Source organism: Phalaenopsis equestris, unplaced genomic scaffold (assembly GCF_001263595.1).
Source record: "Phalaenopsis equestris unplaced genomic scaffold, ASM126359v1 Scaffold000002, whole genome shotgun sequence".
Taxonomy (NCBI): domain Eukaryota; kingdom Viridiplantae; phylum Streptophyta; class Magnoliopsida; order Asparagales; family Orchidaceae; genus Phalaenopsis; species Phalaenopsis equestris.
In genome coordinates, this window is record NW_018164444.1 from 13,340,571 (window position 1) to 13,368,066 (window position 27,496).

The following is a 27,496-nucleotide window of genomic DNA, read 5'->3' on the forward strand; positions in this document are numbered from 1 at the left end:
TCTCCTTACATGATCAAATTATAACAAGGTAGTTTGTAAATAAAAGCACTAAAAAATATAGGGCAATTTACATACCTACCACATGACACTTGGTATTTACATATCTAACACCTTAAGGGGGTGTTTCGCTACACCCAAATTTAACTTAAATACGACTTAGTACCTTCTGTAATATCTGTAAATCCAAATTTATCAAATCTAAAAGAGTTAAATACAGTTAAATCCCTTTGAAGTGTTTGGCGGAGGAGAGAAGAGACGACAAGGAGACGTTTTCTTCCTCACTTAAATCCGTTAAATTCATCTAATAATTGAATTTAATACATTCAAGATTTACATCAAACTGAGAAATTCTTGGATTTAACAACTTTTTTTTTCGCGTTTGGAAGATTTACTAAAAAAATTTACGTAAATCCCCTTTAAAATTGCGTACCAAACACCACCTAACTTTCATATGTATATACATAACACTCAGATTCATAACATCGCAAAAAAATACCACGACTACTAACTTCTTAAAAGTGAAAAACACCTTTTCATGCATAGGTTTATGGCACCAAAATGATATAAATGTAAAAAATCAAAGTTCGAAGTGTTACATATGTAAATAGAAGGGGAATTGCCACACAAAAACAAAAAATCGCACTTAGATTGCAACTAAGGAAGACCTATTTCTTTGAGGTTCTGAATTGAGCAGTAAAGCATTTCCCTTGGCTGTTTTGAGTCAACCTGACACTTTATTTAAATGAATGACCAGGTCAAAACACTTGCTTGTTTATCAAATTACTGCAGCAAGCCACATAATACAAAACAATAATGGGTGTCAACTAAACTGATAAAAAAAATGAAAAATTTACATACAAAACACACAATTTTTATGAAATTTACGTATCTCACACCTAAATTTTCATATTTACACGCATAGCACTTTACATATGTATTAAAAAGTAAAAAAAAGCGTAATTAATGCTATTTTGCATGTGATACAAAAAAATTGGGTACCATGCACGTAAAAATGAAGGTTTTGGTGTGAGCACGCATAGCACTTTACATATGTATTAAAAAGTAAATAAAGCGTAATTAATGCTATTTTGCATGTGATGCAAAAAAATTTGAGCGCTATGAATGAAGGTTTTGGTGTGATATATGTAAATACTTAAAAATTCAGTGCTATGTATATAAATGCCCTCGAAAAAATTTATTGAATGTTCTGGCTAAACTTGATATCAAATTTATGCTTCAAGCCTTAACTTTCACAAAATAATAATAAAGCCTCTAATATGGCAGCATTTCCCACCTTCCTATATTGCAAAACATGTATTTCACTAGCTCTGCATTTTCAGAAGAGATTATAATTACAGGTATATCCCAATACTATAAATATATAGGTCATTTAGATCTATGAGCAGTAGTAAACGTTAAGCTAAAACAATGCATTCAAACTTCGGCACGCCTAATTCTAACAAAAAAAAACTAGTCTGTTTATGAAATTTTAGGCATTTGCAGGATAGTTCTAACTCCATTGGAAACGATGTTTATGAGATCACAAATACAGACCAGAAAAGAGAAATTACCATCGAAAAGGTTGAAGTTATGCCTGGCTGGCTCGTCTCAGGAATAGTTTTGTAGACGAGAAGCCGAGAATAAATGTCTGCCAGAACCAACCTGTAGCATTTGCAGAATCCACTCTCCTAGCTCGGAACCAAACATAAATGGCTTCACCCACATGAAGTAATACTGCAATATAGAAAAGTAATCGGAGGTTTGATACCGATCTGAAGATGAACAGAGCGAGAGAATTCAACCACTTTAGCGGCCAAAAAGTTGGTAGGAAGGCTGTGTAGAATAAAGAAGACATCCCGACAATAACAGAGATCCATATAAAAATGTTAGGGCGAGGTACGTCTCTTTGCTTTCTATCCTTCCAATATGAGATTGTTTTAGCTAAGCCTTCACAAGGGCTTGTCATGGGAGTATAACCGAGTTCTTCCTTTGCCTTCATATAGGAGAAGTAATGTGTCACCCCAATCTGTATTGAGGTTAGAGTAGGATTAACAAATGATAAAATGTGAGAGATGCATAATTTATCAAATATGCTTATGTGATATTATGCTTCAGAAGTAAGAAAACCTACTATCATATTCATGGAAATATCATGGTTTTCAAAATCTGACCACAAACTAAGTAAAACTTCACTTCACCTCCATGGTGGATTTTTTGGCATAAGATCAAATTGATTGTTCATTCCACCTACCTTCTGGACAATAACCTCTCTCATTTATACTCTGGTTTCTGACCTACTGTATTTGCAAGAGTTACAAATATATTCAACGACACAACAAACCTTGAAAGAAAAATGGGATAAAGCCTTGACATATTGCTACCATAACATTGATCCAGCTACACGGCAAAAATATAATGATGAGTTTGTCATTGCCAACTTCTTTCAGGTGCTTCAACCAGCCTACAATTAGTTCAAATTTAATATGGTGGACTTTGCTGTCCCCAATTGTTGAGAGTTATGTGTAAAAACCATTGTTTGTGGGTTTATTTGTTAAAAAATTAAACCTATTTAAGTCCACGCTATGAATGAAATAATCAAATTTTTTTGTACAACTCTTTTCTATTTGCTATCAGAGTAGCTGCTCCTCTCTGCAGCGTTGTTCGAATCTGCCACTCGGATTTTGGAGGGGGTCGCTTAGAGAGCTACACGAAGAGACCATGACGAGAATCTGAAAGGCAACTATGGGTGTGCGGCAAGGCAAGGATGGGATCACGGATTCAAGCATCACGATTGGAGCTAACTGGGAAGGCGAACGACGAGATTGCGGCAAAACACAATCACGATTAGAGCCAACTGGGAAGGCAATACTATCACGATTAATCCAACTGGGAAGGCAATACTATCACGATTAAAACCAACTGGGAAGGCACTGATGGAATTGCGGCATTACTGGCGATCCAGTAGCGATTAAAGCTAGCTGGGAAGGCACTGAAGGGATTGCGGCATGGACTCTGTCGATACAGTCGCGATTACGGCTGGATAGTGAGGGAGCCGCAACGAGCAGGGAACACAAAGCAGCCACGTCGAGTAAGGGTCGAAATCGACGTCCTGGCAAAGCAACTGCAATTAGCAGAGTGGTCTTGGCAAAGCAATGGCAGTTAGAACTAAGCAGGGTTCAACTTCAAACAGGGAGGTAGGAGAGCAGTCGTGTCATCACGGCATAGGGAGGTTGGCCTGGTTCGGTCTTACTTGGGGCTCAGAGTGAACTTGATCCTCGCGATTGAAAATGTCAGGAAACGGAGATAGTGTGGGAGGTAAGGGACTGAAACTTTTGGGGAAGATGGATCCAAAAGTTCTAAAGGTCACGGTCGGGCTCAAGGAGCTAGTGTCTCGACGGGGACCTTTACCTCAACATGTGTTCCGGAACAACCGCGTGAACTTCCAGGAATGCGATTAGCTTTGGCTGCCTCAAACTCAGGTAGGACATGTGCTTAAGAGGAGAACCACAGGTGCTACAACTACGGAGAAGAGGCACACTTGAGTAAGACTTGTCCAAATCTACCCAAGGAGAGAGGGTTTGGTGGAAGTGGATAGTTTAGAGGTTGTGGTCGTAATTGTGGGGCCAAAGGGATGAAAGATGAGGCTTCCGAGCAAGTCTGATGGTAGCGGAGAAGGAGATAGAGACACAGGTGATCTTTACCGATGGAATCATGAGTTATTAGATATGTTGAAAAGGAAACGGAGAGAGGCATGTGATGTCACTAGGGATGCATCCACTTTATCTTCATCCAAGGGAAACACTGCTAGTTATACTCGCTCAGCCAAAGACGCTCGTGATAGACATACTCTTATCTCTATATCCATCACAGTTCAACAGAATGGATAGTAAATTCTAGCGCATTTCGACATATGACAGGTGACATTAGCGAGTTCTATTCCTATACTCACCTAGCAGTCTTAGAAAGCATTCAGACCGTTGATGGTACAACACAGCCTATAGTTGGTAAAGGCAAAATGAGGTATACCAATTGTATGACTTTGTCCAATGTTTTGTACGCCACTTCCTTTCCAATGAACATTTTATCCATTGGTGTTATTATATTTCAACTAAAATGTATTGTTTCATTTGATATTCCAAATATAATCTTTTAAGTGAAAAGGACTAGCGAAAACTTGGGGACTGACACATGGCATAGTGAACTTTGGTACTTGGATAGAGAGGGGATAGACTCAGCCTTGACATCTATAGTTGAGGTGCTGGAACCGGAGGATCTGAGAGGAGTGTGAAAGATATATTGCTGCTACATCACAGACGTATGAGACACACTTCGCTCATTCTATTGAGTTGTTTGTATCCATTCTTGCATGAAAAGACAAATAAGGAGAAATTGGTGTACGATGCTTTTGAGTTTGGCAAGCTTACTTGGAGCACTTATGTCAGTTCAGGGAATAGGAGCTCTGGTGTGTTTGATTTGATACATTCTGATGTATACAGACCATGTTCTACTAGTTCTATGAATGATTATCATTATTTTGCTACGTTCATTGTTTGTTTTTCTCGTGTTACCTATATATACTTGATGAAACAGAAGAGTGAGGTGATTGCTTGTTTTAAAGATTTCTATAAGGCAAACTAGACCCAATATGGGGCAGTTGTAAAGACACTGAAATCTGATAATAAGACAAAATATATCAACAAAGTATTTTGGGGATTATATGTCAGCTCAATGAATAAAACACCAAACCACGTGCTCATACACACCAACACAGAATGGAGTAGCAGAGAGGAATAATCAACATTTTCTAGAGGTCGCACGGAACATGATGATTCGAAATCTTAGAGTTTAACTTTCGTTGGTGTGACTGATTTGAAATTGCGTGTTATGTTATTTTAATATTTTCTACTTCATTTACAGCCAACTTGGTTGGCTGGTTATTTTGTTAAAATTTATTGCAAATTTTGAATTTCGGAAGAAAACAAAGTGGAACAGCTAGATTAACACACATAAACTTACAAGAATAGAAATAATTTTTCTAGGTTATGCGATCATGAAGGAAATATGAGATCCCGATAAAAATTGCATAGTTTAGTGAAATAAGCTTTGATTCGAATTTCCAAACCTTCTTTTGACCATTGAGGGAGGTTAAGGAGGAGATTTGTTCTTAATCGTCAGCTTTAACTTTTGTCACCTGGATAACTCTAGGTTTCTAGAATTCAAATTAGGAGAGAAACCTTCCCTTTAATCTCCTAAGATTTTGATATTGCAAAAATTAGGTTTAAAGACTTTCAAAAATTCATCAAAGCTCGAACATTTCAAGCTAGATTTACAACCGATAAATTAGAGCTTTTCACAATTCTAAAAGTTAACTTGATCTCGTGGGATTGATACATTGACTCAAATATGTATATTGTCTGATCAACTCATATACTTATATAAATTGTCAATGCCTCATAGCATTTTGGTTGTATCCATGAACAATGATATAGCTATGTGATCTTCAATCTTCAATATCCGATATTTAGGATCAGTAATTTCTGGTATAGGATTTTCCACTGTGAGTTTATCATCTTTTCGATTATCACATATGTACATTAACAAATATTGAGACAACTAGAGAAAATTATTGTCATGTAGGTTGTGAGTGGTGATGCACGAAGAGATTTTAATTGTTGTAAAACCAAACATCCTAGGTTCAGGTTCAGAAATAACTTCTGAAGAGGAGGAAATAGTCTTGGCATGTTGACAGAGCAGCCTCTTTGAAGGTTTTAAGTCTCTTCAGATCACGAGTTTGAATCCCCCTCTGACCAGTTTGTCGGCAGTGAGGGCGGTCCTCGAATAGTTAAACACATGATGGTGACTGGGGGCTCGTATAATAACCTCTTATATATATATAAGTTTATCATGTAAACATTAAAAGTGCATTTAATTCAAGCACTAAAGAAAAGTTAGGTTGTTAATTCTAAACATATTTTTGTATAATTAATAATATTTAATATAAATTTCAAACTTAAAGTTTAAAATATTGAAATGTTAATTAAATTAGTTTGGTACAACAGTAATTCATAATTAAATTAAAACACAATTAAGTAAAGCGAAAATTGTATATTTTATATTTATAGGTGATAATTGTAGAGATTTGATACAAGTTAAGAGTAAGCAAATCGTCTATCATCAAGGTAAATGCTCGTATTCTTTTGCTCTGGTAATATTTTATTTATTCTCGACCAAATGCATTTACTGTTATTGTTATAAGACTACATACCAATGAATTTTGTTCATATTATAATAATGACATGTGTACTCAACTTTTTTTAATTTTTCATTGAATATAGCACAAGAATATTGACTGTTATGTAAATAAGAAAGAAATATTTATTATTAAAAAAATAATATTTTTATAGTATGTTTGTATATACATATTTGACTATGATGGAGTCACCCTTTAATGATACTAATGGGGAAATACTAAGGTACTTGTGCATGTATATGAAAAAAGACATTGATATTGAAATACCGTAAGTGGTACAATTTTTAAACAATGATCTTGTGACGATCATACAGATATGAAATGATACTGGTATATTATTGATATGATAAGATTTATTGATAGTATATCAAATGTTAATATTGATTTATGAAGAGTTTAACTGACATTTATTTTGCTTTCTTTTTTCTTATATTGATGTAGGAATATGAGTATTCATTGGTTTGTTTAGTTCAGGGTTATTTTTAATCTAACTTTTCAGGCAAATTTAATTGATTAAAAGATGAACGATAGAAGAGAAAACATTTTTAGAGACGTGATCGACCAGTAGCGAGATAAACTTAAATACTGTTTTAATTTAATATGATTAGTGACTCTTTATTTGTTAAATTATAAAAGAATATAGAAAATTTAATTCTCACTATTCGACCGTCTATTCTAGTATTGGTTAATTTTAAGCTCCGGGCCGAGTCGTAATAAATTTGGTATAAAAAAAAAGTTTATGATAAGCTAATTAAATCCAATTGAAAGAGCAAATATAATAATTATAAGAAAATTTTAATGATAATAAATATTAAAGTTAATTCAAATTAATAAATTATATACATTCAAGCATAAAGATATAATTCAAATTATACAAGAGAATCTAATAAAAAACGAAGAAGTACGACCTACTATAAATGTGAACGCAAATGTTTTGACCTAATTGATAGCGACAATGACTCAACTGATTTGGGAGTCCAAATCGCAACTTACCGAGTGTGATACAATCATTTTGGATAGGCATCTAAAGATATTTCAAAACCTATGTCCAACTTTATTCAAGGGAATTAAAAACCCGATTAAAACGGAGAACTGGCTATTGAGAATAGAGAAGATATTAACTAGCATGATGTGTCCAGATAAAAGAAGAGTGTCATTACCTACACTTAGTGGCATGGGCAGCGTCAGGACAAGCTAGAAGACATACCCAATATGATGGTCTGTCGAAAGAGTTCGTGGAGCTATTCAAAGAATAATTTGAGCAAATATCAGTTTGAAGATGGATGTAGGACATGTTCATCAAGTTGAGGCAATAAGAGAAAACAATCATGCAGTACAAAGCAGAATTCACTACACTGTCGAGGTATGCGCCATAGTTGATCGCTACCGCAGAATAAAAATGCTACATATTCCTTTTAGGATTAAATAATTTGATTAGAAAGCCGTTAATGCCTTTAGGGATTGATGAATACTCGGTATTAGTGGGACGAGCTAGAAGAGTGGAGATTAATTATCAGCTTACCTGAAAACATAAGGAAATGCACAAGAAGTGTGCTAAAGAGAAAGAACATGTGGATCAACCATAAAGATCTAATGGGAAAAAGTCTAAGAACAATTCGGGTGGAATTATGTATGACTCAGGATATTGTAATCACTTGTGCTAAATGCGGAAGACGGCATAAAAGAGAACACTTGGTGGGCTCTAACATTTGCTATTGATGTCATTAATAAGGTCATCTAGCAAGATATTGTCCATCACTTGGCTAGAAGAGCACTAAAAATAAAAAATCAAGTGGAGCTCCTTCACAAAAGAAGCAGGTAAGCAGAAAAATATAGATTCTATAGCGTCAGCTCCAACCCGAGATCAACCTAGGCAACCTGTAAGACCCGGAGTATATTCCCTTACTCATAGTGGGTCTGAAGAACCTACTATTGCGAATGGTGATGAGGTCTGAACTGTATATATATATATATATATATAAAAGGTATTTTTATAGCATACTTGCTTCAGTATTTTATATGAGTATAGTTGAGTCATTTTGTATTGAATTTTTACCTTTATAATGATATTTTTTCATCTTAATAAATGACTTCTAATTTCATGGATAACTAATGATAATTTGCTTAATAACAAATGACTATGTATGTTTATAAATTTCGATGATGAAATTTTTATAAGTGTAGAATATTGTACGTCATGTTTTATTACCTAGGACAGAAATCGAAAGTGTCGAATGGAGAAAAAGCGATGAGTCAGACAGTTGTAGAGGAGACAAACCAAATAAAGAGGGAGAGAAAATGAGGGGATAAGAAACCAACAAACGAGTTCGCCCTATAAATTGATGCATGAGGCGGGAGCTCTCGTGCATGCGATCAGAGAGCAGAAAAAGGAAAAAGAAAAAGGTTGCATGTTTTCTTACTTGAAGCGGCGATATAGCGCCTCGTGCACTGTGCTCGAGGGAAGAAGATCGCAACATTGATGCGTCGAGCCCCGAACATCAACTGGGAGGGAGCCAAAGCTAGAGTTCCTATGTCGTGCAAAGACAAAAAGGACAGCGAGCGACTCGTGCGAAGGAAGAAGACTGAGCTGACATGAAAGAAGAGGGGAGGAGTTCGATGCTTTGTGAAAGAAGACGCACCGAAGAGCTTGCATGCGGGAACAGAGGATAAAAAAAAGTTTATTAATAAGGAAAATAAGTATATGTATTATATATGTATATATATATATATATATATATATTATATATTATATATATTATATATATATATTATATAAGTTTATTATTTAAACATTAAACTTAAGTGCATTTGATTCAAGTATTAAAGAAATGTTAGGACCTTAATTATAATTGTATTTCTATATAATTAATAATATTTAATATAGATTTCGATTACAATAATTAAACTTAAAGTTTAAAGTAGTGAAATGATAATTAAATTAGTGTGATACAACAATTCATAATTAAACTAAAACACAATTAAGTAATAATTTTATATTTTATATTTTATAAGTGATATTGGACAAGAGTGATATAAGTTAAAAACAAGTAAATTGTCTATCATCAAGATGAGTATTAATATTTGCTTATTATAATAATATTTTATTTCTTCTCGACCAAATGCATTTACTGCTACTGTTATAAGACTGCATATCCATGATTTATGGTTCTAATGAATTTTTTTCGTATTGAAAGAAAGACTTGTGTGTTCAGTTTTATTCAATTTATCATTGAATTTTGTACGAGAATATTGAATGTTAAGAAAATGAGAATGAAATATTTATTATTATAAAAACAATATTTTTATACTATGCTTGTATGTGCATGCTTGACTATGATGGAGTCGCCCATTTATGACAATAGTGAGAGTACACTAAGATACTCGTGCACGTATATGAAAAAAATATTGATATTTAAGTACCTTAAATGATAAACCTTTGAGAGGATGTTACTGTGACGTTTGTACATATATTAAATAATATTAGTGTGTTATAGATATAGTAACATTCATTGATACATCGCAAATGTTTATATTGATTTATTAAAAATTTAACTGACATGCATTTTGCTTTCTTTTTCCGCATATTGTTGTAGTTTAGAAATATGACTATTCATTGGCTTGTTTAGCTCACCATTATTGTTAATCTACCTTTTTAGGTTAATTTAATTGATTAAAAGATGAAGAATGGAAGAAAAACGTTTCTAGAAGGCACAGAAAACCAGTAGAGGTAGACATAAATATATTATTTTAATTTAATTTAATTAATAGTTATTTCATCTGTTAAATTGTAGATGAATATAGAAAATTTAATTTTGATCGTCTGATCGCCCGACCATTTATTCTCGTCTTGGTTAATTCCAAGCCTGGGTTGAGCCATGACATATCCGACAAAAAGCAGATCCAGAGCCGAAGCCGAAGAGGGGGGGTGGCTAGCTGGCTGGCAACTGCAATGAGTTTTTTGGAAGCCAAAGGGAGATCTAAGGTTTGCTCCTAACTCTGATCCCGTGAGGAATTTAGGAGGAACTTTCTTAGAGGAAAAACTTTTTAACTTCTCATTAAGCTAATACAAGCAAATGACACACATACACTCACACAATATATATATATATATAGGTATAGTTGGAAGATCGGTAAATTGGATGGTTGCCACATTCTTATTCAATTATCAAATGACGAAGACTACACCCATTTGCTTGCGAGAAGACTTTCTTCGAATAGAAAACCAGATGATGAAAGTTTTAAAATGAATGGTGAATTTTGACTCCTGTACTGAACCTCATACCATTCATGTTTGGGTGCACTTCCCAGGTTTGAAGATCCACCTTTTTGATCAAGAGCTTCTCTTCGCTTTAGCGATGGTATACGACAACCCCTCAAAGCTGACACGCCTACAGTGAATCTGACTCGGCCTTCAAAAGCCAGAATTTTGATAGAAAGGATATTACTTTATCTTTTTCGGGAGAAATATGAATTGGTACACAACATCATGGATTTTGACAGCAAGCAGAACTTGAACAGATACCACTTTATTGTACTCACTGCTTGTACTTTGTACTCACTGCCGTATGTTTGGACATTCTCCTTCTCAATGTTATCAGTTTCATCTGAATTTAAAACCTTCAAGTAAAAACGTTTCTAGATCTACCCCACCTCATACATGTCTCTCATCCGCTCCTAAGTGCATTCCACAAACTATTGAAACACCGGTTGAAACGATGCGACCTCCCCCTCCCACTACCAGAGACAATACTATCTCTGTCCTTCCAACTAATATATTGGCAGATGGCTTACTTGGGTCCAATAATCAGGATAGTATTGCAGCTCCACATCCCCAGTATGCATCAGGTGTTGAAGAGACGTGCTTACCATCTCTTCAAAAGCAGAATGTTGTTACTGCCAGTCAGGAGATGAGGGTAGGTGTTGAAGAGACGTGCTTACCATCTCTTCAGAAGCAGAATGTTGTTACTGCCAGTCAGAAGATGAGGGCTCATTCTCTCCTACATGCACAACAATCTATTGACAACACCGATCAGATGAGTCAGTCCTCGGATGAGGAATGACAGGTATACACATCTAGAAAGAAAAAGAATAATTGAGGCACACCCCAGCTTGGGAACTTAATGGATGATACTCTAGTAACTTCGGGTAATGGAACGACACTCAGCAATTCTTTAGCTGTCTCCGCTCCCAGAACCAGAGGCAGAGGCAAGACCAAGCTGGCTCGTGCCTAGCAACTTATTTCCTGCAAGTTTTGTTTTTTTGTATTTTATCTATATTTCATCCTTTTAGGATACTAGTGTCTAATGTATCGTATGGGTAGGACACCTTTTTTTAGGTCTTCTCATATAACATCTATGTATCTTTTCAATTTTAATAAAATTAGCCCTTGGGCGTTTATAATATATATATATATATATAGCTCAAACTAATTCTCATACAATTGGATGGAAATTCAAATCATCATGATAAAAATAAAAGAACTAAAAGCACAATAATGGATAACTTAGAGAGAATAGTTTCCTCCCTCAAATGTAGCAACAGAGCCACAGTTTCCTAAACCATGGGTGGGCCCATTTGGTCCACAATCATATGCATATCAGCATTTACTATCCTAGGGTCATAATTTATTTTGATTATTTTCTTTACTCTTATTATATATATACATGACCGCTACCGCGTATTGTGTGATCAAGCTTCTAACTTAACAATCTTTGCAAGAAGATTTTTCTTTCAAATAGATATTTTTTTATAATTTGATAACTCTACTTTTATAAGCAATCAAGTACGATTTTCATTTCTTAAAATGTGTTCTTTATTGTAAAATTAGTTGTTGTGAAATGAAGGATCGGTTCTCTCACTGCATTCTATCTCCTATTTCATAATCATTATGAGTTCTCTCATTATCCTATTCTGTATGTCCATCATAACCACCTCAAATAACTATCATTTTATAAAATTTATAAGCATTCATTCATATAATGCCCATCAAAGTATGTAGCTTCTAATATTAAACCAGTCATCTAAATTAATATTAGAAACTAATTTACATCGGTCATAGTGACACAACCCACATGATCTGCGAAAAAATTGAGATATACATATTCTACATATTTCTCATGGTTGTAAAGAAGAATTATTTGCTCTATCCATGATCCATAGATTCATGTATGGAAAGTGCAAAATTTTCTAAGACATTTAAAATTCAAACCTTGCTCGTTTGGTCATCTTTGAAGCCACCAAAGCAGCAAAGATGCACTTCACAATCTGCAGCTATATGAGTGAAAAATGTCCTCAGGTTTTTAAAACATAGGAAAATTGGAGTCACGCTACTGTTCATAATACTTAATGCAAAACTTCCTTACGCTTTACAAAGAAACTAATTAAATAGAATGCATGCGCTCAAAATTACATGATTTAGACAATACAATCAATTATTTTTTATGTGAATCACTAAGTCCATTCTCGATGGAAAATCATGCACAATAATAGATTTATGTAACAAACCTTGTAAACTTCAGCGGGAAGAATAAGAGGCCCAGGAACCCATGGACGATTGAGCCAAGGGTAAAGAAACATGCATATGAACCAGCATATTCGTGACATTAGAAGTGCGTGCTTAACGCTAATAGTAATTTTTGGTACATCATAGTCCAGCCTTTTAAACACGGGGTTGATGATGGAATTGAAAGTGTTTACAGGTGATCCTGAAAATAACAAGCCATTAGAATGAAATAAGTTGTTCCACAAATGACAGAGTTCAAAATGCCAAGTTTACCAAATTATGTTGGAATGATCAAAGAAGAAAGTTTAATAGAACAAATTTCAGTTGAAATCAGCGACTCGGTAATCGGTATAATAACAAAAAATATGCTAATAATTAAAAATGAAAACTGATAGGATAACTACTATAAACCTTTATATTTGCCGATGTGCACCCAAATAGATACCAAAGTACTTAAAAATCAAGTAGCAAGGCACATGTTAAGGGCAGTTCCTAAAAGCCATTGATAGGCTCAAACTTCCAAATCATGTGCTAAAATAGAAAAACCAAGAAGCACCTTAATTATGCAAGTAAAACACACTTCCTAATCCTTTGATCTACAAATTTTGTAAAGAAATAAAGAGTAATTCATAACACTTTTAAGTGCTAAAATTTATCAAACAACATTGATCTAAAGAGAAGCAGAGTGGTGTCAAAATACTCCTTGAACCAGTAAAAACGCTCAGACTAATTCATCAATCCTGCTTGAAAATTTTATAGTGCACCGCATGATGAAGCCAAGATATGCGCTTCGAATAGCATAATTTATTTAAAGTGGGAATACATCAAAACTCAGCTATTACTTGCTATGTCACAGCAATGACGATCAGAATATCAATCTCAATCACAAGCCTGGTTAACAAGAAGGAAATTCATCTTTTGTTATGAAAGTATTTTAAAAACATAAAGACATGTTAACAAAATCACATAAAAAAATCTTCAGTTGTTTCCATGGTGGTAACTCCCCAAAAAAGTTTTGTTATAAGAGTATGTTAGTGTCATTTATAATATATGAAAAGGTTTTAGAATTGTGAATGCCTAAAGTTTAACAAAGAAATAAAAAAGTGTATTCCATCCAAATGGCAGCAGATGAATCAAGCTAATTGTAGCACAAGGCTTGTTGTATTTACATTACTCTTTTTTTAGTGGCAAGTTATTCCAAATTACACATGCCTTTGGATCACAATACTATGTGCTAAGCTAAGGGTCTCAAGAAAGAAAGGAAAAAAAAAACCACTGTTCATCGGTTGTCATTGGAGAGGGTTCATCCAATGAGTTATGAATTCAACATCAGCATGTGAAATTTTATGATTTTTTTAAAGCAAATGAAAAAGAGCTGGGTAAAAGGGACAATGACCATTTATTCTACTATGGTCAAATAAAACAACATTAGTTTGAAATAGTTATTCTATATTACAAAACAACATGCAATAACAAAATGATAATATAAGGTCATAAAAAATAACAATACTATAGTACTCAAAATTATTATCATATGAAACAAAATATCCAATTTCATCACAGTAACAGTAATGGCACTCTCGTAGTATTCAAAGCTTATAATAATAATAAAAAAAACATTGATGACTTTCCCTTCTCATATTATCTTGACAATGAAAGATTTAATTTCAATATAAGGTGTACAAAACTTATCTACGTGTCCTAAATAGCGAAATCAATAGGAGAACTACAACAATTCCATATTCATTAATATAATGGACCTTCAAACAGTCTCCTAAAATTAACAATTAAATCATTCTCTATTATGAAGTTTAAAATGTTTTTGTTTTTTCAAACTAGGAAAATATTTACTTCTCCTAAAGATAAAGCAGTACCATCAGATATGAAATATGCTTGTCCAGCAGCAATGGGATGTCCCTTCCTGCCCGGAATGTCATCCAGAAGACCCATGCTTGCCAATATAAGGGCTAATACAAGGTTGTCCACATAAACCCAATCTGTCTTCACACTTGAATCTCCAACTTTAAAAAATGCAAGGCCCATCTGTGCGAGGAAGAGTATCCTTGGAAAGTGCCTCTCTTCTCCAGGTCCATAGATAGCAGCAGGACGGATTGCACAAGTATAAAGACGAATACCGCTCCTTTTCCTATAAATAAAACAACAATCTTCATAAACAATTAAGAACGTTGATGAATGCTCGTCAAACATGGAGAAAAGACTATTGATCACACGCCCAAAATGATGCGCATGCAGCTTGTTAGACAATGCATAAATGTGAGTATTGCTTTTGAGAGCAACCTTACAAAGATGAACTGGTTCATAAGAACAACTACTTAAATTACAAATGTTATCAGGTTCACTATTTTCAAAATAAGAAAGGCCGTTAAGTCTATATTATCTCCCGTATTAACTTCGGGAGGATCTTCAACATTGGCAAAGCTCTTTTAGTGAGGAACTGACCAAAGATGGCCCAATACTAGGAAGCTACTTCATGCGCTCCAAGAAGATCCACTGACCACAATGTTTTAGATCTCCTCAAGCTAATGTAGCTAGGGTGGCGAAAGGGAATTTCAAGCAATACGCATACAGATAGTAGTAACAACTAGCAGACTGACATGAAGATGGCGAGCCATCCTTCTCATCCAGCACTACCTAAGATCCCTCAGGCCCAGAGTGTGAGACTCCTCCACATGCAGTAAAGCAGGATTGTTCTCATTACACAGGTGCATGTTCACTCCTTTAGCTATAGCCTCGTCTCACACATCAAGTCCCCAGGGAGAGTCAACGATGATGTGTGACTCATAACTGCAATTCTACAAGACTCTGTACTAAGCTTTCATAAACTTTGTTGCATTTGATATCATATGATCATGACGTTGTTATAGGAAGGGTACAATTACAGGGTTAATTAATGATAGTCTAACAGTAATTTTGTTTGGCTGCCACACTATTATCGAAACACTTTTGAGAAACCTCTGTTTTCCTTTCAGACTTACAGCTATTTTCAAATAACTTTAAAACACAACTTTTCAAAAAACTACTTTTGAACAAAGTTTTGTAAAAAGGAAAGCTCAACCTAACAAAGCCTTACTCTCCAAACCAGCAGTTAAAGAAATCTCCTGAGAGAGCAGTAAAAAGAGAACTAGTGAACAAACTAACTTGGATGGACGGCCATTACTCTTCAAGACCAGTTGTTCTGCAATAGACTTGCTACGCCCATATGGATCAACATGGTCATCAATAGAATAGTAGGGCAGTGACTCATTGCCGTTAACGATCTCCTTTCCTCCAAAAACTACATTGTATGTACTCACATAGACAAGCCTCTTGATCCCAACTTCGTGGCACACATCCAATACATTGCAAGTTCCATTTATGTTGACTTCATCAATTCGACTTGCCTGAAGCATCTCCTTACCTGACATACCATACGAGGCAAGGTGGAAAACACAATTTGCTCCCTTAAGAGCTTCCTTCAGGTTCATTCTCTGAGATACATCGCCTGAGACATTCAGAAAGATGAAATCAAGATGTCATTGCTCCTTGTTAAAGTACCTAACTATTTCCTGAAGCTCGCAGCCTTGTTATAGTGCAAAGAAGGAGAAAATAAAAGTGTAATATAAATGGTCAAGACCTACATTAATTTTTAATGCCAAAATCATTACAGCCGTTATGGTGGTGGTTTTCCATGGCATGCAGCTTCATGATGCTTTCTAAAAGTTTAGCCTTTATCTTTTAAGCATTTCATAAATGTTCCAAACATTAAATGGTTGACCAGACAAAAAAAGTTCAAACATCCTATGGACGACATCGCAAAAAAATCTTTCAATTACATAAAGAAGTCATTCATTTCAGTTATGTTTCCATCATTTAAAGTGAGAAGACCCTGGAAAATAAAAAAAGTATTGCATCCTGGGCACGCACAAAACACTTGAAACTTTATTTGTTGATATTATGTTGTAGTTTAGATTTTAAAAATATGAAATAAATTTGATACAAAGAAATAAAAAAGCGAGCTACTACAAAAGTGAATTCTTTGTGTTAATGAAGCGAAGGCGGCTTGCAAGTACAAGGTTTGGATTTGTGTTGTACTGTCTAGAATAGAATACCAGTAATGGTACACCTACTTTTTCAAAAGAACTGCAGAGGCAGCACATCACCAAACATAGCCTGATGCTTTGTCAGCATTCACCATCCTTTTTATGATAAGCACTGTTGTGTGCAAAAAATTGTGTCAGTGAAGTATTGATCTACATTGTCTTAGGTGTACACCCATACTTATCTGAGACAGATTAACATAGTCGCCAAACAAGACTGAACTAAGATAGACAAATCACCAATCTTAAGTCGCCTAAAGTTGCATCTTTTCAAGTCAGGCTTCAAAGAGACTACTCGCCTTCAGAATTCAATAGACCAAAAGAGTCCTTTCACCTAAATAACTTTCAAGAGAATCTTGGCTATTTGTTCAAGATTACTCGACCATCAATTAAGGGATCTCACCCGAAGAATTTGTAGAGAAAATTTGTCCAATAGAACCAGTCTTCAACTTGGAACTTAACATAAAGTGCCCGATTCTGGAACAACAATCAGTAGATTTCCTGCTTCACACTCTAGTTCACTAAATTATTTCAGAAAAATCATCTTGAATCTTTAAATTCCATCATTCATATAGTGTTGAGCTTTGAAAATTAAGCTTAGAACATGGCATGCCTTCTTCTTCAAAAGAAATGCAAAAGGAGCCAAAAAAGGTCTTTCGTGTATAATCCTGCATAATCTCGAATGTTATCAGTTCCGGTACGTAGACCAAAAAATACAATGCAAGCAAAAGTTCCTAGATTCATGGAGATATAGAACAACATATAAGTTATCATGCTTGCACATCCATCATTTGAGTCTTCAACAACTATTCCAATAATCACATATCCGATGTGACCGATGGACGAATATGCAAGCATACGTTTCATCACCAAACATAGCCTAATGCTTTGCAGCATTCACCATTCCTTTTTATATTTATTTTTATTTTTTTATTTTTTTTGCACATGAAAACTATGCTCATATTTGTCTTGATCATGTTAAACGAACACATCATATAAGACCAAAATGAGATAAAAAAGTCACCAATTTTGAAAAAAACTCAATACTCGCAAAATGTTAAAGTCGCCCAAAGTCATAAGTCGTCTAAATTTGCATCTCATCAAGTCGCAGAAGGAAGAATCTACTCACCTCTAAAGTTTATTAAACCAAACTTGTTTGTTCACCCAAATAACTTCCCAAAAGATTTTGACTACTCAATCAAGACCATTTGACCGTCAATTAAGAGATTTGTCGACCTTTATTATTGTTCTGTTGATTTAATCAAGCAAATACTTCGACAGCCGAAAATTGTGATACATATAAATTAAGGTTAAATTATTTTGATCATCGCCGAAACCAATTAAACAACCTTCATTCATAAAAATATAGCTTTGGCGCATCCAAAACATTGAAAATGTCTAAAAGGGCACCATATCATACACATTCTTGTATGAATGTGAAATGAGAAATCAACTCAAATGCAAAAGATCGACAAATAGTATGAGATGCAAATGATGAATTTTGTGATGGGAAATAATTAAAAAAATATTATTATTAATTAATTAGATTAAATCAAAGTAAAAAAATATGCTAAATTTAATAATTATTTAATATGATTATTACAATTATCAAATTAAAATCATTTTGAAATCAAAGTAAACTCATTTAAAATTAAAATTTACCCAATCCCATCTCTATACCCACATAATGACCCTATACCTACTCCCGCTCTACTTAATCCTGCATAACTCACACTCTCGGGCAACAATTCCAAAGGTTCCTCTCTATCTCGTGAACCCACTACATACAAAACCCGCAACCTCTCTTCTTTTCGTCCCAAGCACCAACATCCTTGGTCCTCTTTGTTTGAACAACCCATACACTCCAACCCTCTCGATCCCACTCCATCCACATTTGTTCAAAAGACCTATAAGCCAAATTTCCTACCTCCTATCACTCCAGAAGAACCTGCAATCTTCCTCTCTTCCTATTTGCCTTTTTCCCTATTTGTTTCCCTATTTTTTTCCAAGAACAACTATCCACGAGCAGTCCATACTCCCTAATCTCCACGCTGCTGCATAAAACTATCAAACTCCCTCAAAACAATCTGCAAACTAAGCCCCTCAACCTCAACCACCAAAAGACAACTCTGCCGCCACTCCTCTTAGTCACCTTATCCCTCAACTACATTCACTATTCTCCCTTTAACCCTCTCTCTCACACATCTAGAAGATTTCACCTTCGTCTTCAATGCCTACAATGCAGAAAATATTAAGTATTGATTTAGGTTTTTCCAACTAAACGAATAAAGTTGTTAAGTACTCGTTCAGGTTGCTCCATCTCGACGAAAAAAATACATGTTGGTATTTAACCCATGTAGATACATTAAAGGCCTTCGTACATTTTAAAAGCAGATGGGTTAAAAGATATCAACAAACATGGTGGTGCACAATGCCAACCATCCACGTCTTATACATGGGAGGGTAGATTCAGTTCTACTGGTGATGCCCTACGCAAGGGAAACGCCGAGAAATTGCTAAAATTTTCAATAATTTGAGACTTGCAAAGAACTTATATTTAAACTATTAAGACATTAATAAGTTATAAAATAAATAAAAATATAAATAGTAAAATAAATATCTGAAATTAAATTTCATATTCAATAAAATATAATGACCAAAGTTGAACACAAAAAAAATTGGATAAAAGATTTAGTAATTCGTCTAAAATTACTTTGAATACAAAAATCAAATATTGGGCCTTTAATGTCATTATTGAATCCACTACAGGCATATAAGCAAACATAAGATGCGGCTTTTGAAATTCAAAATAAAAATGTGCATGAATCCAGGTGTTTACTCAAATAAGTCAAATTCAAAAAATTTCAAGTCTTCTAAGAGCTTCTTGAAGTAAATTTAAAATCTAAATCATGTCTCATACGTCATGCAAGTCAATTTAAAATATATACATAGTTTTCTAATATGTCAAACATATGAAATTTAAGACCGACAAGTGTTTCGACAATGGTGCAAAATATTTAAAAACACAGTTTCATAATGCAACACGAATTGAAATGAAATCCTCAGTTAAATTGCTTTCGCTGTAAGAAACATGCAAACCTTTTTTAAAAAAGTACACAATTATTTTAAAATTATAAACTCTTTATTTTAAAAATCAAGTAACACTCGTTCTTAAATCAGTCATCTATTTTGCTGAACAAGGTTGTAAGACTCACTTAATTAGTTTGATCCTCCTCCCTAAAAGATTTGAATTTCACAAGACTAATATTTCTAGTGACATTAAAATGATAATTTTAAAATAAAGTACAATAGCAAATATTTCAAAAGTCCAACCCTAATGATGATTGTGTTGATTGAAAATCTCAACCAAATAGATCAATCAATAAATTAAATTTAAATCAAGATTTTCAAACAAACAAACCAAACATTGAAATTCACATCTAAGGCCTAAAGCAAACTCTATTCACTTTTCATAACATTTAGTTACATGTGACAAATTTATGATTAACCTAAAATCACAAGAAACAAAGATCACATTGAGTTTATCATTATATTCACATTCAAAATGATCTATGTTATTTGACTCCATGATTCCAACAAAAATCATAGTTACACCAAAGTCCTCTGACCAGATGACTGGCCGCATATGTCACCATTAAGTTATAATCACATATGTAATCAGTAGTTCTTCAATGATTCTCTGCTCATTAATTTATAAATCATAATGGTAGATTTGATGAGCACAAAATTCTTTATTAGCTAAGGTTGACTTATATTTGTCTCCTTAGACAAGAATTCGCCCCAGATATATAAGATTCTCTTGAACGATGCAATCAATGACCGCTAAAAGAATCATTTGGTCATGTTGACTCAATTATATTCTCTGACTAAGTAAACAAAATTATAATAGCCCGAGATGATGCAACTATGAGATTTTGATCGGATACGTCATCATTTCTCCCATTATTCAGTTTGACTACACAATGATAAATATTATAATTTTAAAACAAAATTTTGTTGCTACTTTATGCTGGATATTCAATGCTTAATAGCTAATCTTAATAAAAAATGCTCTCTTGTTATTACGAGGGATAATTAACAATAGATACTTGAATTTATGAAAAAAACCTCGAACCCCATATCTTAAGAATCTTCGCAAAATGAGAGCAAAATATCTGAGAGTGTGTTATCTGCAATCTAATCTACCTTATGAAAATTTGACTAAGAACCCAATAAAATTCTCTCATTTATCTTTAAGGGAGGTCGGAACATGATCTTTCAAAGCCTGCAAGATCTAACTAGAAGTATGTGTCAAGTAAATTCATCCAATAGAACTAGCCTTCCACTTCGAAACCAGTCAATTATCGAACAAGAATCAACCTACAAGATTTGTCCGCTTCACAATCCACTTCACTGGATAGTTTCCGATAAACTTTCTTGATTTTTTTTTTATTTTAGTCATTCATACATTGTTGAACTTCGACTTAAAACTATAAATAGGGGATAAAAAAATTGAGCTTAGTAAATAGCATGCCAGCTCTCTCAAAAGAAATGCAAAAACAGCACGTCACTAGTCATGGACAAATGGTTTGTCAGCATTAGTCATCCCTTTTTGTGATAAGCATTCTCGTTGTGTCAAAATCAAATAAGTAGGATATAGATCTACATCGTCTTAGGTAAACAATATTTATCCTGGTCGAAAATCAAGTTTTCATATAAGACTAAATTGAGATCAACAAATCACAAATGTTGAACCAACTCGAAACTGCTAACTAAGGTTGAATCATCTAAAGCCATAAGTTGTCTAAAGTTGAATCTCGTCAAGTCATGCCAAGAAGCCTCTACTCACATTTAGAGTTCAACAAACCAAAGTCATCTTTCCACTTAAATAAATTCTTAGAATATAATGGCACCTCATTCAAGAGTACTTGACTGCCAATTAAGGGGATCTTGCTGGAAGAATTCATCAAGAAAATTTGTCCCATAGAACCAACCATCAACTGGAACTTGACAAGAAGTGCCCAATCCTTGAACAACAATCAGCCTGCCAGATTAGTCCGCTTCGCACTCTACTTCGCTAAAATGTTCTAAATAAACTTTCTTGTATCTTTAATTTCAGTCATTCATAGAGTGTAAGACTTTGACTGTCAATTAAGAGATCACACTAGAAGATTCCATAAATTTGTCCTATAGGACTTGCCTTCAACTTAGAAGTTAGAACTGAACAAAAACCATCCAATTCTTGGACAACAATCAACCTGTCAGATTTGTCCACTTAACACTCTGCTTCAGTGAGTTTCTTTATATAAAATGCCATGTATTTTTAATTTCAGTCAATTGTATAGAGGTGATTTTTTACTTAAAACTATAAAAAGGGGTTTAAAAAAATAAGCTAAGCACATGGTCAGGTCATCAGCATATGCTCTTATAATCATCTCCAAAACCAGTATCTATCCTTTCTTTGACTCAATGAGGCATCAATAGCAATATCAGTATCTGTTAAATCAACTAATAACAGCGTCGAGGTTTTATAACGCCATCGAATAATCTCATCCAGCCTAGTCCACAAAATCTCCCAGTCTGACAAGAGTACTAGGATTTAGTAAATCACCCTGAATGGGTTAAAGCCGAAAATCTGTGTGGCAACAGGTTTACTAAATCCTGTAAATCCTATAGAACTGTTTGGCAAGTTCAGCGTGGATTCTGGGAAGCAGTTATGGCCAGTGGAGACAATCGTAAGCCCGTGAAACTAAATCCCAAGCTCCACGAAGTTAAATCCAACGATTGGTAGGATTTAGGATTTACAAGATTTACAGCTGAAATCAGCTGAATCCGGACTTACAGAATAGCGGGATTTATTTTGCGCAAAATGACCATCTGGCGGGATTCTGCTTAAATCCTGCGTAAATGCAGCTTAAATCCATTGCCATGCAGCCCAAATTACAGTTCAAGTATCTACAAACTCCTAAAATCTCCATACGAACCTAATTACGAGAAACCCAAAAAATCCAACAAATCATCAAGTTCGAAGCAGTGATTCTCCATGACAACTTATCTGAATCGACAACAAGTCCTGAAAACGAAAGAAAACACAAGTTAGGTTCTAACCTCGAATGCAGCGGACGCCATTCTTTTGAAGGTCGAGGGACCAGGGCGAGCTGTAGCGAGTATCGAAAGATCGCACCTCCTCTGCCCCCCTCCTCACTAGCTCGAGGCACAGCGCCGCTCCCACAAACCCTAGGCCACCTGTTACTACAAAGCGATTCCCCTCAATCCCCTCGTTCTCGCTTAGATGCATCTCTCCCTCTCTCGAGAAGCTAGACGAGAAGTAGATTGCAAGCTGTCGGAGCCGAGCACGATCCCAAAGAGCTGAAAGAAAATAAAGGTGTTTATATACGGGATAATTAGAATCAACTCACTTGAAATATTCATATTTAGAGATGAGCATCCAAGATTGATTTTTTTGAACTGCATACTTTTAGGGTTGTTACAGTCTCATGTCGGCTCGAATAAATTTAGTGCGGCTCGAAATTGGCTCAGTGACTTTTTATATTTTATTTAGGGTTGAAACAACTCCTTCGAACATGTGAAATAACTACAGAAAACTGCTCCAAGGAGTTCGGGCTCCTAGGCGCCAGTCTCTTTACCTTGATCGGTTGGATTCTGGAGCCTAGGCACCACATGAATGGCGAGAAGGTGTGGTGGTCAAAGGCTGGTGGCTAGCCGCCAGTTCTCCAACTTGTTTCTAACTCATTTTCACATCCACTTCGCTATGTTTCTTCTCCACTTCGTTCCGGTCCTATTACCTGTTGTACATGCAGGAAAACATAAAAAATATCATTCTTTAAAGTACAATTTCATTCATAAAATATGTACAAATGAGAAAGGAAATTAAGCATGGTTTAAGTCATATCACTTGCTGCTATGATGAGTTACGTCTTGCCCTTGGTGGATCTTATCGCTATCGAGCGAGGGACCATCTCTAGAGCTATAACATATCCCGGGTTTAGAGACGCGGCTTCACTTGCATGACGGTGACTTGACAATTGGTTGTTTACCCTTGGGGGAAGTTTTTTATTTTTTGTCGTTTGTTCTCTTTGAGATTTATTTCGATAGTTCTAGTGTATACATATTAGTTCTCTGAAATTTCCTGGTCTTTGGTGGAGACAGTTGTGATAAGGGCAGAGAAATTATTTTCTTAATCGTGCCACAAAAATTAAGAAATTTTAACGATTAGTTTTCTCTTTATTTTTGTGCTCGCCGTGTCATATAAATAAGGTCAGGAGTTAGGTTGTTCATCTTTTGCCAATATTTCTTGGGTTGCTGAGTAGGCGTTATGTTAGGTGACACAACCAAGAAGATGGTCAACCCGAGCCTACTAGTCTTGCCGGGTATCTACCTACTTCGACATCTGCCCCAAAAAAGAAAAAGGTGGTCAGGAAAGAAAGAAGATGAGAGATTGTAGATCTTAAGTCAGTCAACCAGTTTGCTTCTTCTGAGGGGCCCAAAAGTTAGTCACCAAAGAGGCTTCGTAGACTTGTGGGTTTTGGTCCTAGCAATGTCAGGGTTGTGGCTGACCTGCCTACCTCGTCCGATGAAAAGGTTGTTGATGATCGTTGTAGCTCAAGGACAGAGGTGATGGTTGATTATTTATTGTTGCCCCCGGGAGAAAGGGAGGAGGTGCCATATCGAGAGAGAAAGTTCATCCACTGACAGGTCGGATCGGAGCTTGCGGAGCTTGAGAGGCTCATGGGTATGTAAGGAATTTCTTTTGACTTTGGCTGGCACGGTAACTTAACATTCCTTTTAAATGAAAATGTGTCAGTCGGGATAGAGGATGACAAGGGCGGTGGACCGCCAAGAGATGTGGTCGATTTTGTTTTTGTTGTTGTCGCTTAGTCTCTTGATGCAATCATCTCCACCCTACCCTTCCTTCGATTGACATGAGTGAAAGCTCTCAATAGGATCAGTCTGTGTACTAGAGACTCCCTCCCGAGTCAGTGACATGAAGGGTGTAGGAGATGGTTGAGGTTTTGTACCAAAAAATAGAAAGTCTTGGGATGACATCTGTGTTGGGATGGATGACTCATTGCAAACGTCTGAAGTTCGCTTTCAACAACAGTCGGTTATCATCATTAGGCTTGCAGGAGAGGTCGCGTTGCTGCTAAGTTTCTTGAATGACATCCAAGCTGAGATGGGATCCATTCGTGGTTTGGTAGTTTTGAGTTGATTCCATAATGAGGCCAGCCAAATGGAGCAAATTAGTCTTGATGGAGAGATGGTTCTCCATAGGTTGCTTGATAAGGGATATGTCTTGTCTATAACCTTAGAGAACCTATTTAATAAGCATTTTGTTTGAAACCTGTAATGATGATATTCTTAATAAAATAATTTTTTAAGGAATTTGAAATGACAATTGGCACGACACTTATCTTTATGCGGCTCTTTGGTTTGCATGCCCGCCTTATAAATAGGGTTAGGGGTCGCCCTATTCCACTTTTGTACTTTTTATATGAGTTTTATGATTCATTTTCCTTCATTTTCTTATGTTATTTTCATTCGACTGAGATGGCTTCAAGTATTCTCTGAATCTCTTCGGTGCCGTGAGGGATATCGATGCCTCTTCTTTGATAGGCCGAGACGTAAAGAGTCTCCAGAAGCGCTATGTGTCAGGTGCCCAGATCACCCTCCACATGATGTACTTTGCAAGGCGTTCGACAGACGATGTGGGCCCTGATCTAGTGTTCTACCAGGATTAGTTTAATTACGGTCTCTGGTTGCCCTATGACCGAAACTTAGGAGCATGTTTACTAAATACTAGGTCATTCTGGCCCAAGTTCTTCTGAACTCCAACTCGGTCTTCGTGACTTCCATTATGTTTTGTCATCGTTTTAGTATCACTTAGTTGATTGACATATTCAGTCACTACTTCTCCTTCAAGGTCGATAAGAAAGGGTTTTTCATGTTTTCTCTTCGGCGAAAAGTTTGATTGCTCAGCGTTGAGAATAAGATTAAAGAATTGCGTAACAAAATTATTGGTCGGTTCTACATCCAACGACTAGGACATTGTCACTCGCCCATTGGAGGTGGCAGGTAGGAAGCCAAGGGTCTTACTGGCCGATCTGCAGGATGTCCAAGAGGTGTTGGAAGGGAGTCGGATATTGATGCCTCGATATACCGTGGAAAGGACAGTGAACCGGGTAATGGAAGGGGGGATGACCCCAGGTGAATGGAGGACTTCAGGCGCCAACGAAGTCGCCAGAGCAAAGACAGCAGAGGAAAAAACAACAACAAAAAGTTGAAGGTTAGTCCCTCCCGTCAGACCTTTATGACATGTATCATTCTTGGTGTTGCGCATCCTGGTATCGAGCAATCTATAACTTATATTTATGAGACAAAGGTCGTTGTTCAAAACACAATGATCTATGATTTAGGCATAATTGTGTGATCTCATTCGGTTATTGTGTGACAAAATGAAGGGGTGAGAATAGACTCCAAGAAAAGGGGGGGGGGGGATTGTAAAGAAAAATTTATAAGATAATAAATCTTCTGAATAGTTTTCTCTTATCAATTTTATAATCATTTTGCACTATTTTTGAGAAACGAAATACCTGAGTGTATATGAATTGTCTAATTAGTTTTGAGAGGCCTCATTAACGTCAAGGAAGCAAATTGGATATATCTTTCTATTTGAACTTTGCCCCACTCTGTCACCTAATATGTATGTCGCTCATTTTGTATGTCGCTTGTTCCTTAGTATTTTCATTTATATTCTTATAAATTATACATATTATATTATAAATTGCAGGTATTATATATATATATATATATATAATGATTTTGTGCACTTATAAAATAATATTAGTTTCGCACCTAAGAGAATAATTATAGAATTATTATGAATAATATAAATTTTTGAAAGATGTTGTAATCATAAATACATACATGTTTTTTATTTTTTTTTTAAGTAGCAATTAAGGTCATATTTGTTTTCGCTTCTCTATTGACTTTCAAAATTGTGTTTGTTGAATGCAGATGCGATTTTGATTTGCACGTTCAAACAATCTCATTAAAAGTGAGGCATTCCTTTCTGACTTCCAAGCGACTGGACTCTTCGGTCGCATCCTACTTTTGCACGTCTGAAATATAGAAAAAAAATTTATTCGGACTCCCGACGTAGCTCTACGTGCAGAGTCTCAGTAAAATACCGTCATGTGTGCTATATCAGACACACCTAAAAAGTATTGAAGTGGAACCGCGGACTCCGCAATAACCCCGAAATAATCTTCGCGGTTCTATTTCTAAAACTATGAAATAACACCCAAAGATGTTATTTTTTAGTTATTTCGGGTTTATTGAAGAGAACCTCATATATTTTACTTCAATAAACCCGAAACAATTTAGAAATAAACTCGAAATAATCTCTGCGGTGTTATTTCTGGGTTATTGAAGTTGAATCACGAAAGTTATTTTTGGGTTATTTCTGAGTTATTCAGGATTATTGAAGCATAATATATAAATTTATCTTAAATAACCCCGAAATAACTCTGAAATATTTTTTGCGGTTCTACTTCAATAATCCCAAATAAACTTCCACGATGTAGCACACATGACGATATATTATTGAAGTTCGCACATAGAACTAGG

The 27,496-nt window shown here is 35.3% G+C and overlaps 1 protein-coding gene across 4 annotated transcripts; it reads right to left on the bottom strand.

The window, feature by feature from the left end:
- Window positions 1-597: 597 nt before the first annotated feature.
- LOC110027036 (short-chain dehydrogenase/reductase family 42E member 1) lies at window positions 598-23,228 on the bottom strand. Of its 4 annotated transcripts, none has more exons than XM_020728324.1 (6): window positions 22,958-23,228; window positions 15,912-16,254; window positions 14,627-14,898; window positions 12,755-12,954; window positions 1,572-2,026; window positions 598-726 (listed from the first exon to the last, which is right to left on the bottom strand). In XM_020728324.1, exons 1-5 carry the CDS (start codon window positions 23,145-23,147, stop codon window positions 1,589-1,591), a joined length of 1,443 nt encoding a protein of 480 aa, XP_020583983.1. In that variant the 5' UTR covers window positions 23,148-23,228; the 3' UTR covers window positions 598-726; window positions 1,572-1,588. The 4 variants fall into 4 exon arrangements, with proteins under 4 accessions (XP_020583983.1, XP_020583967.1, XP_020583975.1 ...); XM_020728308.1 differs by having other exon boundaries at window positions 598-732; XM_020728316.1 differs by having other exon boundaries at window positions 598-783.
- Between the last annotated feature and the right edge of the window lie 4,268 nt (window positions 23,229-27,496).